Source organism: Heterodontus francisci, chromosome 22 (genome assembly GCF_036365525.1).
Source record: "Heterodontus francisci isolate sHetFra1 chromosome 22, sHetFra1.hap1, whole genome shotgun sequence".
In the NCBI taxonomy this organism is placed as follows: Eukaryota; Metazoa; Chordata; class Chondrichthyes; order Heterodontiformes; family Heterodontidae; genus Heterodontus; species Heterodontus francisci.
Window position 1 is genome coordinate 83,189,372 of NC_090392.1, and position 13,877 is coordinate 83,203,248.

Consider the following 13,877-nt stretch of genomic DNA (forward strand, 5'->3'; position numbering starts at 1 on the left):
CCCATGCGGGACCTTATCAAAAGCCTTACTGAAGTCCATGTGGACTACGTCAACTGCCTTACCCTCATCTACACATCTAGTCACCTCCTCGAAAAATTCAATCAAGTTAGTTAGACACGATCTCCCCCTGACAAAGCCGTGCTGACTATCCCTGATTAATTCCTGCCTCTCCAAGTGGAGATTAATCCTGTCCCTCAGAATTTTTTCCAATAATTTCCCAACCACTGATGTTGGACTCACCGGCCTGTAATTACCTGGTTTATCCCTGCTACCCTTCTTGAATGATGTACTCCAGTCCTATGACGCCTCTCCCGTGGCCAGAGAGGATTTGAAAATCTGTGTCAGATCCCCTGCTATCTCCTCCCTTGCCTCACATAACAGCCTGGGATACATCTCATCTGGGCCTGGGGATTTATCCACTTTTAAGCCTGCTAAAACATCTAATACTTTCTCCCTTTCAGTGTTATTATGTTCAAGTATATCGCAATCCCCCTCTCTGATCTCTACAGAGCTAGTGGATCTTCCAGAATTCTTTAGATTCTGGAACAGTTCCCAATGATTAGAAGGTAGGAAACATAACCCTGCCATTTAGGAAAGGAGGAAGAGAGAAAACAGGGAACTGTAGGACAGTTAGCCTAACATCAGTGGTAGGTAAATGCTAGACTATTATTAGGGACGTGGAAGCAGGATACTTCGAAAATCGTATGATTAAGCGGAGTTGACATGGATTTCTGAAAGGGAAATTGACAAATCAGTAGGTTTTTTGAGTACGTAATTAGCTGGATAAGGGGAACCAGTGGATGTAGTGTATTTGGGTTTTCAAAAAGCATTCAATATGGTGCCACAGGAGATTATTACACAAAATTAGGACCCTTAGGATTGGAGGTAATACATTAGCACAGATTAAGAATTTGTTAATGGGCAGAAAACAGAGAGTAGGAATAAACAGGACATTTTTGGGTTGGCAGGGGTACCACAAGGATCAGTACTTGGACCTCTGCTATTTACAATCTGTATTAATGACTTGGATATAACATCCTGGTTTGCTGATGCTACAAAGTTAGGTGGGTAAGTAAGCAATGAGGACGACGCAAAGAGGTTGCAGAGGGATATTTACAGGTTGGGTAGTGAGCACGAACATGGCAGAAGGAATACAATATGGTGAAGTGTGAAGTTACCCAGTTTGATAGGAAAAATTAAAAAAAAAAGCAGAATATTTTTTGAATGGTGAGAGACTGAAAATGTGTGCATTCAGAGGGACTTTGGTGATCTTGTATGTGAATCACAAAATTAACATCCAGGTACAGCAAGCAAATTGGCTTTTGATACAAAGGGGTTGTAGTATAAGAATAAAGAAGTCTTACTTCAATTATACAGAGCATTGGTGAGGCCACACCTGGAGAACTGTGTGCAGTTTTGGTTTCCTTACCTAAGGAAGAACATAGTTGCACTAGAGGGAGTGCACAGAAGCTTCACCAGACTGGTTCCTGGGAGGAGGCGGTGATCTTATGAGGAAGGGTTGGGTCTGTATCCATTTGAGTTTAGAAGGATGAGAGGTGATCTTATTGAAACACAAGATCCTGACGGAACTTGACAGGATGGATGCTGAAAGAATGTTTCCCCTTATGGGAGAGACTAGAGCTAGGGGGACACAGTTTAAAAATAAGGGGTCTCCCATTTAAGATGATGAGAAATTTTTTGTCTCAGTGGTTGTTAGTCTGTGGAATTCTCTTCCCCAGCGAGCAGTGGGGGCTGGGTCATTGAATATTTTTAAGGCTGAGTTAGATAGAGTCTTCATTGACAAGGGAGTCAAAGGTTATAGCGGGAGACAGGATAGTAGAGTTGAGGCCACAATCAGATCAGCCATGATCTTGTCAAATGGCAGAGCAGACTCAAGGGGCCGAATGGCCGACTCCTCCTAATTTGTATGTTCGTATCTCTGGATCACTAGTCCAGTAACATAACCACTATGCTATTGCACTGAAATACGGACAAAGGTGAGGTGCTGCATTTTGAGAAGCAGAGTAAGCAAAGCAAATGCACTCTAAATGGTAATGTTTTTAAAAAGAGGAGAGAACTGGCCCAATTTTTAACACTGGAGGGGGGATGAGGGTAGTGGGTGAGTCAGGTTGGGAAGCTCATCTTTTTTTTGCTAAAAACACATTTTAACATAGGATAACTGCAAGTGCTTTCTGTGACTAAATGGCTGGAGATTTCCAGACGTTTACAATCATTAGGACAGAATCCCCAGCAGCTTTTAAAAGGGAAGTGGATAAATATTTGAAAAAGGAAAAGGGTTTGGGACTAAGCAATAGCTCTCTGACAGTCAGCACAGACAAGGTGGTGTGCATAGCCTGCTCCTGTTTTGTTAAAGTCAGTAATTTTAGGTTGGTGGTTTGAAGTGGGATTTTGGTGACTGATCTTTTCCTGTTGGGTTTACAGGTGGCAGTATTTAATCACACAGACTTCAGGATCGATTAAAGCACCTAGCCACCATGTGATCCCTGAGGCAGCAGTTACTGAGTGAGTACTTTTGCTGTACTGAGTTAGATTGCTGAATACTAACTTTTCAAAGAGGAAGTGGAATTAATTTAAAGTATGATAAACGCTTTAGCACAATAGGCATAGAGCATTAATATTGCACAGCTGAAGAGTAGATCTAGCTATTGCCTAACTGCCACTGGGAATTGGGACAATGCATGAAGCAGGAGCATCCCAATATCACAGGCCCCTTTATTGAGACCGAGCTTTCTTAATATTGCTGTAACAAAGGCCAATGGCTTTTTTGCATTCTGGTATGAGACTTGGTCCATTGACCAAATTCTGCACAGCGTAACCGGGAACATTTGGATGATTCTGTGACTCTGCGCTGATGCAAAGTACTCACTACTGTGTCAAAAGCAAATCTCTGCAATTAAATGGATGCTGCCAATTAGAGCAGAATGGAACCATCTCCACTTGGAGGGATCATGGCTTTAGGAACATAGGAGCAGGATTAGGCCATTCAGCCCATCGAGCCTGCGCTGCCATTCAATATGATCGTGGTTGATCATCCACTTCAATGCCTTTTTCCCACACTATCCTCATATCCCTTTATGTCATTGGTATTTAGAAATCTGTCAATCTCTACTTTAAACATACTCAATGACTGAGCTTCCACAGCCCTCTGGGGTAGAGAATTCCAAAGAAATTTCTCCTCATCTCTGTCCTAAGTGGCTTCCCCCTTATTTTGAAATTGTGTCCCCTGGTTCTAGACTCCCCAACCAGGGGAAACATCTTGCCTGCATCTACCCTGTCTATCCCTTTAAGTATTTTGTAAGTTTCAATGAGATCACCTCTCATTCTTCAAAACTCTAGAGAATACAGGCCCAGTTTCCCCAATATCTCTCCGTAGGACATTTCCCCTTCTCTATCTCAGGAATCTCATAGATCCTGACAACCCTCAACTCCCAGAATCATTTTCCTCCAATTCTTGCCTCTAGTGCCTCCATTCCTCTTTTCACCTGACTATTGGTGACCATGCCTTCAATCGCCTTGGGTCCACGATCTGGAACGCCTTCCCTAAGCCCTTCTACCTCCCTCTCCTCAAAGTCCACATCTTTGAGCAAACATTTGGCACTTCTCCTGATATCTCTCTTTTCTATTTATGCCCGTATGAAGTGCCCGGGATGATGGTCTGTAGTAAAGGCGCTAAATGCAGGTTGTTGATTTTAGTAATATTGCACAAAGATTTCAAGCATACACAAGTCTGGCAATCATGGGAGACTCTTTTAAAAATGGGATCGTGACAAACGAGGTTAATGGGTTTGTTTCCTAATAAATTTAATGATTGGATATTTACCACAGGAGTGAGCAAGAGGACGAGGAGAATCTTAGCACAGTCCAACAAAGTGGTTCAGGCAAAGTCCCAGGAAGAATGTTGGCCAGCAATGAATCAATACAAGGTACCAAAATCCATCAAAGATCAATGTGTTGATGAAATGCTGGATGTGACCCGGTACGCGGGTGATTTAGACGTGCTTCTGCTAAACCCCGTGTTACTTGTAGTGTGCAGAAGTAATTGGGCTGAACTAACTTTGTTGACATAAATAAATGCATTGAGCTGTGGGAAAATGGAAAACCTTAAATGTCACCTTACTTAGAGCGTCTGGTCACATGGTGTTTGTCTTTGGATTCTAAACAATGTTGTTACAGGAGGAAGGCTGTGTGTGGGAGGACTGAACTGCTTCCTGCTGTTCATTCTTCAACCTGGAAATGGTACTGATTCTTAGTTCATTTAAATTCTGTCTGCCCGGAATTCTACATTGAGTTCATTTAGGTCAAAGGTTGAAGGAACATTTGATACCTAGGTGTGGAGAGGGATTGGGATGTAGCGGCTGAATCTTGAAAAGAATACCACGCAAGTGATGCTGTTATAAAGCTCAGGCCACTTACTGCTGTCATCATATGTAATCTTCTGTGTTGTGTGTTTAATTTCTGTACATAAATCTGGTTAGTTAACCTGGGCCTTGATCAGGCTTCTGGACTGATTTGTAGAGAAATAAAGTGCAGGGGTTGTAATGGTCTGGCATTGTTTAAGTGTTTAAAAAAATTACAGGGTGTGTGCAGGGCAGCAAGTTGTGATCACATTTTCGGGGGGGTGGGTTCTCGTCACAGGAAATGTGGGTGAGACTGAGGCGCGATGGCACAGTTCACCGAAATTAATACCACACAATGATGGGGTGTGGCAGCTCCCTGAGCACCAGTGTGTTACATGATTGTGCACATGGTTATTTACTAAAAGCCAGACTCTCATGGGGAACACAAACACTGAATAAAGCAGAAAAAATATACCTTCCATTTTAAGCAGTTTAAATAACTGCCAATCTGCATTGCAGGTAAAGAGATGCCAGTTGTAACTGATGACACACTAACTGTGAATCTCACAACGTCCAACAAGCAGAAACCTAGTGCAATCACCTCCATACAGGAGACAGATGAACAGACCAGACACACGCGGGAGTATAACAGCCTTCGAAGATCAGCTGCAGGGCACCCCCCCTACAGAAGCACTGAGCTGCACTATTCAAGCCAGGGCCAGCCTTTAGTCTCGTCACTCTCCTGTTCACGAGCAGAGGCTGCACTAACAAACCGTAAGTACACACCACACATTGTGGGATGTGTGAAGAGAGAGGTGGCTGCATACCATTTGGGATCGAATCTGAGCCTTTGCAGCACTGGACAATGCAGGCAGCCTTATTAGTGTGTGACCTATCAGGGAGTTTTGCCCTCAGTTAACTCTATCCACACATTAAATCGTAGGATTCTGAGAAGTGTAGAGGTACAGAGGGACTTTGGGAGTATATGTCCACAGATCCCTGAAGGTAGCAGGACAGGTAGATAAGTTGGACAAGAGACAAACAGGATACTTTCCTTTATTAGCTGAAGCACAGAGTGAGCAGAAAGATTATGCTCGAACTGTATAAAACACTAGTTAGATTGCATCTACAGTACTGCGTACATTTCTGGTCGTCACATTACAGAAAGGATATGATCGCATTAGAGAAGATACAGAGGAGATTTACAAGGATGTTGCCAGGAATGGGAAATTTTAGTTCTGAAGAAGGATTGGATAAGCTGGGGTTTTCTTTGGAACAGAGGAGGCTGAGGGGAGACCTAGTTGGAGTGTATAAAATTATGAGCGGTCGAGATAGAATGGATAGGAAGAACCTATTTCTGTTAGCAGCGAGGTCAATAACCAGGGGGCATAGATTTAAAGTAATTGGCAGAAGGAGTCGAGGGGAGTGCAGGAGTAATTTTTTCACCCAGAGGGTGATGGGGATCTAGAACTTGCTGTCTGAAAGGGTAGTAGAGGCAGAAACCCTCATCACATTTAAAAGTACTTGGATATGCACTTGAAGTGCCCTAATCTACAAGACTATGGACCAAAAAGAGCTGGAAAGTCAGAATAGGCTGCATAGCTTTTTTTTTTGGTCAGCATACACACGATTGTCCAAATGGCTGCCTCCTGTGCTGTAAATTTCTCTGGTTCTGTTCTGTGACTAGGTCCTCACCTTAACATGGATGCGGTGGAGAAGGACTGGCTCAGGATTGGGCCATTTGCTCAAATGCAGCACCTGTAAACTAAGGAAGTTTGTGTTCAGGTGCCTGCCAGGTGTGGGTCCCACATCCTGTCTATCAAGGCAGCTTTTGCCTTTAAAACCTCCAGTTCAGCCATTGAATATTTGACTGTAGCTGAGTATTGGTAAATAATTCTTACATCTGAAAATGTCTCTTGACTAATGTGCGATTCCTGGTGTTTGATTGACAGCAGCATTCAACATGGTGGAATTTGCTACCACAGGGAATGGTTGATTTAGGGAGTAGCTGGATTAAGCCATAACAGAGGGTTATGCTGATAACTAAATGAGGATGGATGGCAGGAGGCTCAAGTGCAGCATAAATGGTAGCATGGGCTCATTGGGATGAATGGCCTGTTTCAGTGCTGTATATTCTGAGTAATTCTATGCAATTCTCTCCCCTCCAAAGTTCACTTCTTGAAGCAATTACTATCCCTTCACATGCTGAATTCAGAAGATAATCCCAGTGATGGAGCCTCAATCCAGCACCTTCCAGAGGAGGACAGTCTCCTGGCATCGCTAAAGCAAGGGACAGATGGGCCGCCAGACTGCACAGAGTGTTGTCAAGGTGAGACACCCAATAAAGCTCTGCAGCATCAGCTAGCGTTAGCCAATGGGACACCGGAAGAGACGGAAGCTCAAACCAGTGTTAGTGAAAGGACTAAACTTCCCTGTCAATTTGCGCTGGAGGGTCACGCTGGACACACCACAACTGAAGAGCACGGCCCAGACTCTGCAACGGATGATGGTGGAGAAAGGTTCTATGATGCCCCAGAAGATCATGCAGATGAACGTCGGTCACAGGAGAACACCCCAAGTCCCAACAGAGATGAGGGGGCAAAGTCACAAGCATGTGTGTCAGGTTAGTGTCACATGGCCACTTCCTGCAACTAGTGTCTATCCTCCAGGGAGCTGTTCAGATCCTGCCTGGTTTGTTCCTCCATATTGTTCAGAAGCAAAGGAGAGTCCCAGTTCTGAATATAAAAATATTCTCCTTTGAAATGCCCATAACACTATTTTATGAGCAGTATTTCTACACCACCACTAGCCCACTGGCTGGAAGGTCTTGGTGATTCTAGTGAGAGTTACATGGCTCGCCATAAACTATTGATTGACATGGTTATAAAGTTAGGGACCCTGGTTCTATCCTGCACTTTTAAGAGATTCGTCAGCCTAAGATCTGAGGCATTGTTGTCTGTTATTAAAGTCATCTTTGTTCACCTTGACAGGAAATTACCTGACCCTGGATGGATTTTCGCAGATAGAGGAGAGCTTCACTGACGAAACTGACATGTTGGTGTTTCAGCCTGAATGTTCTGTGCATTGTACCACACAAAGCACAGAGGCAAAGGAGAACTGCAGCGCAATTGGGCCATCTAATGCAGAGATGGAATTCAGGCAGTTTCCTGCATTGGACGTACAAAACCAAATCCTGCAATTGATGCACAGCATCGAATCTGATCTGAAACATTTAAAGGTATGGCACTGACTAACAATCTACCTGATCAGTATAAAGTCTGCCCAGTTACAGCTGACCCTCGGGACACTATTGTAAGGCCATGTTCTAACTTGTGATGGGGCTGGTGGAGTTTTTTTCACTGTGTGTGAGATTCTGAGAATGAGCTAGTGTTTCTGTGGTTAGTGATGTGCACAAATGTTCTTGTGGTTATAAACTAGCATTAGGAGATGAGGGAGGTAGCGTGATTATACACTCTGGGGCCCTGAGCAGATGCTGGAGTGGTTTTCTGGGTGAAACCTTCAGGAGGTGAGAGCCCTGGTTTTTATAATTGACTTTTTTTTCTCTCTTTAGAAAAGAGAAGACAACTGTGTGACCTGATAGAGGTCGCTTAAATTATTAAAGGTGTTTGATAGGTTGATGTTGAGAAGATGGTTCTCATTGTAGGGAATACCAGAACTAGGGGTGATCAATGTAAGATGTCACTAATAAATCCAATAGGGAATTCAGGAAAAACTTCTTTACCCAGAGTGGTAAGAATGTGAAATTCACTACCACACGGAATGGTTGAGATGGATTGTATAGATACATTTAAACGGAAGCAGGATAAATACATGAGTGAGAAAGGAACAGAAGGATATGCTGATGGGGTGAGAGGAGGCTCTTGTGGAGATAAACACTGGCACAGACCAGTTGGCCTGTTTCTGTGCAATTACGTTTTTGGCTGCTGGGAATCTGCTGTTTTAACTCGCAGTTGGAGGTACACAGCCAGCAGAGTTTCTGTAGACTTTGCCTTCCCATCCTCAGGGTGCGAATGATATAAGCTCTGAGGGAGGACAGCCCAGAACACTGCTGCTTTTGTCTTGCTGCATTCCTTAAATCCGCCTCTTCTCTTTCATTCGAGTCATTAAAGTGACAGAATGCAGGTTCTGATATTTCCCGGGAACAGAATGAAAACTGGTTGCTTGAAATTGAGAATTGTTGCTGAAGGGGTTACGATGGATGCTGGATGTACTGAGCCTGGGTAATTTCCCCACAAATGGAGTCACGCTATTTGAGGGAGACAGAAAGGGAAGAAAGAAATTGCGAAGAACTTCTTTACGTTCTGCTCGCTATTCCAGATGGTCACTGGTCCTGGAACCGGTCTGTGACTCAACCTATGATGCAGAATCTCAATGGAGGGGAAAATAACAGGATTAAAAGGGCCAGCCCCCATAACCCGACTGAGGGCAATCATCATTTCTAAACCCATTTTCTGTGTGATTTCAGGAGATGGAGTTGGAATATTACAGTCAGCAGATCCTGGAGTCAGCAGCATCACATGAGCGAACGAGTGAGTGTCCTATTTGCATTGCACATTCACTCTATCACACCAGTCACATTCATTGCTGTTTTACTCATTAAAATAACAGGATGTACACAGAAAGCAAAAGATTAAGGTCCCTGTGTTATTGTGGAGAGAGCAGATTGCCTGTTGTTACTTTAGCCTGAAATATCTAGTCATGTTTCTTTATCCATCAGAGAGATTAAGGGTATATGATGCTAACTCATACTAATCCCAGTGTAAACTCCACCAGTACGTGTGTAGAGTGAGGCATGCAATCACAAACACACACACGCACCCCCTGCCACGCACACTATTTCAGTTCATATGCATACACTTCCATGGATCTAACTTGATGCAGCAAGCTGCAATAAATGTCAGGGGAAAGCCTGAGTTGTAACAGCTAATTTAGTTCAATAGATGCTATAGGCAGTTGATAAAGTTCATATCATAAAATTGTCCCCTGTGGTGAATAATTTGAAAATCAGAGACTGAGACTGTCATGAAAAAATAATGGAATTGTGGAATAAATTAAGACAAGTGTTGAAGTGGACAGAATGGAAGGACTCATGTGATTTGGTTTGAGGGATCTGGTGCGAAAATGGAGTCACAGAGTAGGTTGAGTTGAACTGTATTTCTGACTGTGACTGTCACAATTTGTTCTCTCCGCAGGAGACAGTTAATGCAGTCTGTTTGGATGCGGAATCAAGCCAGACTCGATGTTGGAATGTGGGTGCTCGGATCTGACTCCTCAAAGCTCCAGCTAATTCTGGACTTTAGAGACATTTGTGGAACCAAATGTTGGTTCTGTAAATGCCGCTGATTTCTGCATCATTTTTGGGTCGGTGTGCCTCCTGCTGGTTTTTGGTGTACCGGTGCGTCTGGCTTGTGTGCCAAGTACCGATGAGTCTACCGGTGACCAGTGTACCAATGAGTTCCAGAACAGTTGATACAATTGCTTTCCCTCGTGTACATCTCTTTCGATTATAGAATTGATCTCACTCTCCACATCTCCAAAACCAAATGTACAGAAATTTGGCAGAAAATCAGCTTAGAGTTTGAAGAAATCGAGATGTATTTATTTGTATCCACTTGCTATGATAAATGCAATCTTTTTGTTTTTATTTTCGTAGCCTGTATTGAGCTGATTTGCAGATGAAAATTGAGGTCTGAGTCATTGTATGGAATCCATGCGTTGAATTCCAACACTGGGGGCAGTGGAATAAACAGCTGGGGTGTAAGAGAGTTACTTCACAGTTAGGCTGAAAGAGAGAGTACTACATAGTTAGGCTGTGTGAGGGAGTTACTACACAGGGTGTGAGAGAGAGAGTTACTACACAGCTGATGTGCGAGAGGGAGTGTGTTATTGCACAGTTTCATAGCTGCAGCATAGCTCCTGGAAGCCCAGCCAGGTTTCAGACCCACTGTGTATTTGCTGCTGTTATCCTGATCACCTGTAGAATCAGGGCTCTGGACCAAAGCTGTTTTGTAGCAAAACTTTCACTCAAAGAAAAGCAGCAGGTAAAAGAACAGGTTATTGTCTGACAAGTGGCAAACTTTCCAACCTGTCTTTTCCCTGGGCATGTAGTGAGTTTGCAGTATTATTTTGTACTTTAAGTACTTGCAAAGCACACTTACCCATCACATCGTCTGTTATTTTCTCATGCTTATTTCTCACTGAGAGGGAAGTGTTGGAACAACAAACTATTTGGTTATAAAAGATAGAGCTGGTTTCTGAAACAAGATGTTTGAAATGCTGAAATCCTAGGCATAAGGGCTGACCAGCTCTTCCTGTCAGCATCTCTGTTTTGTTCATGTAATCAATTGATTTGCATTTAGAGCCTCACCTCCCTGAGAACAGTTACACCACACAGTAAGTGGAACCTGCTATCCATTCCTGTATCATGTGTTGCAGAAAGAGCAGCTGAAACAGACATGCAATGTCTAATTATAATTTCTGTCCTAGTAACTGATCTCAGACATGGCTCTGAGGAGTAGCTTCATTGCTGCAATGGCTATCAGCCCAGGAATAAGTTGAAAATTACTGCCATGTAGTTTTTGACGTTTTGTTCTGATTATAACGTGAACATAGAACCTGTTGTTAACGAGCCATCCACCCTGATGCTGGATATTGGTTCTGACTGACCGAAGCAGTCACTTTCAGCTCTCGATTAAGTTTCCTCAAACCATCATATGCTTGTGTGGGACCTCGAGTTTACAGATAATGCTGATCTGGTTTGAGTGCACATTCTAACTCTGCAGATTGCCCCTGATGTGTGTACAAATCTGGTGTACCCCCTATTGCTGCCCTGTACATGGCACTGCACAACACACTAACCTTGCTGCCTCCCCTAACCTATAGTTTTATTTGTCTCAAGTTTAGAATTTTGACGCATTTCATTTGGTTTTATCTAACTTTGTAAAATAGCATCTCGTGTAAGATTTAGCAAATACATTATGTTACTTGAAAAAAAATATAATTCTGTTTCTGGGATCTGGGTTTTAAAGAAATGTTTCATTATGATTATAATGTTTCAATATAATTAAAAAGCTTGTGATGGAAAGATTTGCTTCTGTTATTTTTGACCTTATCTGTGGTTTGTGATTTTCGAGTCTGACCATCTGCTCAAAGCTGTGACTGAACTGGTCAGTAGCTGGGTCCCACAGGCATGACTCTGTCTGGGTGACAGCTTCTCAGGCACTCATTATTCTAGCATCCCTGCAACCACAATGGCTGTCATCAGCAGCTTGTCTGCTATCCAGGTAATAGTTTATTTGATTGGAATGTGTAGCATGCAGGTGAGTGTGGTTTGATTTCGAGTAATTTAACATAAATCCTTAATGAACTGAAGAAACATTTCTGTAATGCAATTCCAAAAATTTCTTCAGTTCTTGCAAGTATATGAATTTTGTTGCTTATTGGTTTGCGTTCACAACAGGATGTAGGTCTGCGCATCAATGGGATTCGCACTGCAGTATCTGACATCTATAATTCTATAATATTCTATGTCCTTGTTCACTTCTGCACCAACGTTTAACAGCACAGGAAAATAGAGACGTAGAATAATGTCTTTGGACTAACGATCACATTCTGTCCCCTACCCATGTGCCATCTTCATGCATTCCACTCAATTAATCACCTGCTCCCCAATAATAATCAAACCAAACTCCACATCTTTAGCCTCGCATCTCCACCATTCACAGCTGGTCTGCTGTCATCCACAGACACAACTTCCCCCATCCATCAAAATGTGAAGGGTCTGGCACTCGGGTTGTGCCCTGTCTGGAATTTTGTTTTTTGAGGTGAAGGTTAGAATTAGAATAAGCCTAAATTCTAACGGCAAATTCTTTATTTTCAAGTAGATCTTCTACAATCAGCACAAGGCTGAAATCCAAAAACTCAGACCAGTCCAGTCTGATTTCAGAATAAAGGAGTGAATTCTGACTGAGAAATTCATTACACAATCCTGACATTACAGCACTTCACTACAGTAATTTTTAACTCTTAAAGTGAGATTAACTTTGTTTTATTTAATTCCCCAACAATACTAAATGTATTGCTGTTTAAATTCTGGTCAATGCCACTGCACTCCTCCCAGAAGTGATTGTTACATCATCATTCTTGCTACGGTTTCAGGTTGTGTGTGTTTATCAACAACCAACTGAAGATCTGAGTCATCACCAGAAGCAGGGGTAGTATGGCTGGCTCACTGCTGGCGCTTAAAGCTGCAGAGAGACAGAGATAAGAAATTAACTTCGGGCAGCAAAAAAGTTAAACTCATAGATGAGGTGCACACATTTCCACAGTGGGTACCAGCCTCAGAGCTCCCGTCACTGCCAGAGTGGGTACCAGCCTCAGAGCCCCCGTCACTGCCAGTGTCAGTGTTGTGACTAAGACGAGAATCATTGAGTTCTTTGCAGCCTACCTCGGCAGTGTTTTCCATCCCAGTGCAGGAATCCAGTGATGCAGCTGCAGACTGCGTGCTCCACCTGACTCGTGCAAATCTGTTCACAGCCACCGTTGTCTTCCTCGCACCAATCAGCTGCTACACAACAGAGCGGAAATAACACAACCAGTGGCATTAAACCTTCTCCCACACCAACACAACATGAATGCCTTGTACAGCATTCCCATCATAGCCCACAGGCCCTCACCACCCACTGCCTGCACCATGGGCAATGCTGGATTAAGGCAGAGGCCTGTGATGTTCAGTGGTTCACGGTACAGACAATAAAGCACTATTGTATTCACAATATGATTTTATTATTCTCCACCCCTGCCTTGGTTCATCTGCTGCGGAAACCCTCATCCATGCCTTTATTACCTCCAGGCTCAATTATTCCAATGTTCTCCTGGCTGGTCTCGCATGTTCCCCCCTTCTGTAAACTTTAACCCATCCAAAACTCTGCTGCCCCTGTCCTAACTCACATCAAGTCCTGTTCACCCATCAACCCTGTGCTCACTAACCTACATTAGTTCCTGTTTAAGCAATGCCTTGATTTTAAAACATTCATCTTTGTTTTCAAATTCCTCCAAGGCCCCTCTCTCCCTATCTCTGTAATCTCCTCCAGCCACACAATCCTGAGATCTCTCTGCTCCTCTAATTCTGGCCTGATGAGCGTCCCTGATTTTAATCGCTTCTCCATTGGTGGCCATGCCTCCAGCTGCCTGGGCCCTAAGCTCTGGAATTCCCTCTTTAAACCTCTCTACCCCTCTTTAAGTTGCTCTTTAAAACCCACCTCTTTAGCCAAACTTTTGGACACCTGTTCTAATATCTCCTTATACAGCTTTGTATCAAATTTTATTTGATAAGGGCCCGGTGAAGTGCCTGAGGCTGCTTTACTAAAGCTGCTATATAGAGTTTTACAGCACAGAAACAGGCCGCTCGGCCCAACGTGCCTGCGCCAACCATCAAGCACACGTTCTAACTAACCCCATTTCCCCGCACTTGGTCCGTAGCCTTGTATGTTATGGTGT

General features: G+C 43.3%; 1 protein-coding gene across 1 annotated transcript in view; it reads right to left on the reverse strand.

Moving 5' to 3' along the window:
* Nucleotides 1–12,524: 12,524 nt before the first annotated feature.
* Nucleotides 12,525–13,877, reverse strand: part of tecta (tectorin alpha) — a 113,225-nt gene continuing 111,872 nt past the window's right edge. The window contains exons 22-23 of the mRNA XM_068054277.1: nucleotides 12,826–12,945; nucleotides 12,525–12,625 (exon numbers count right to left, since the gene is read on the reverse strand). Coding sequence (XP_067910378.1) covers nucleotides 12,525–12,625; nucleotides 12,826–12,945 — 221 coding nt within the window. The remainder of the gene's footprint in view (nucleotides 12,626–12,825; nucleotides 12,946–13,877) is intronic.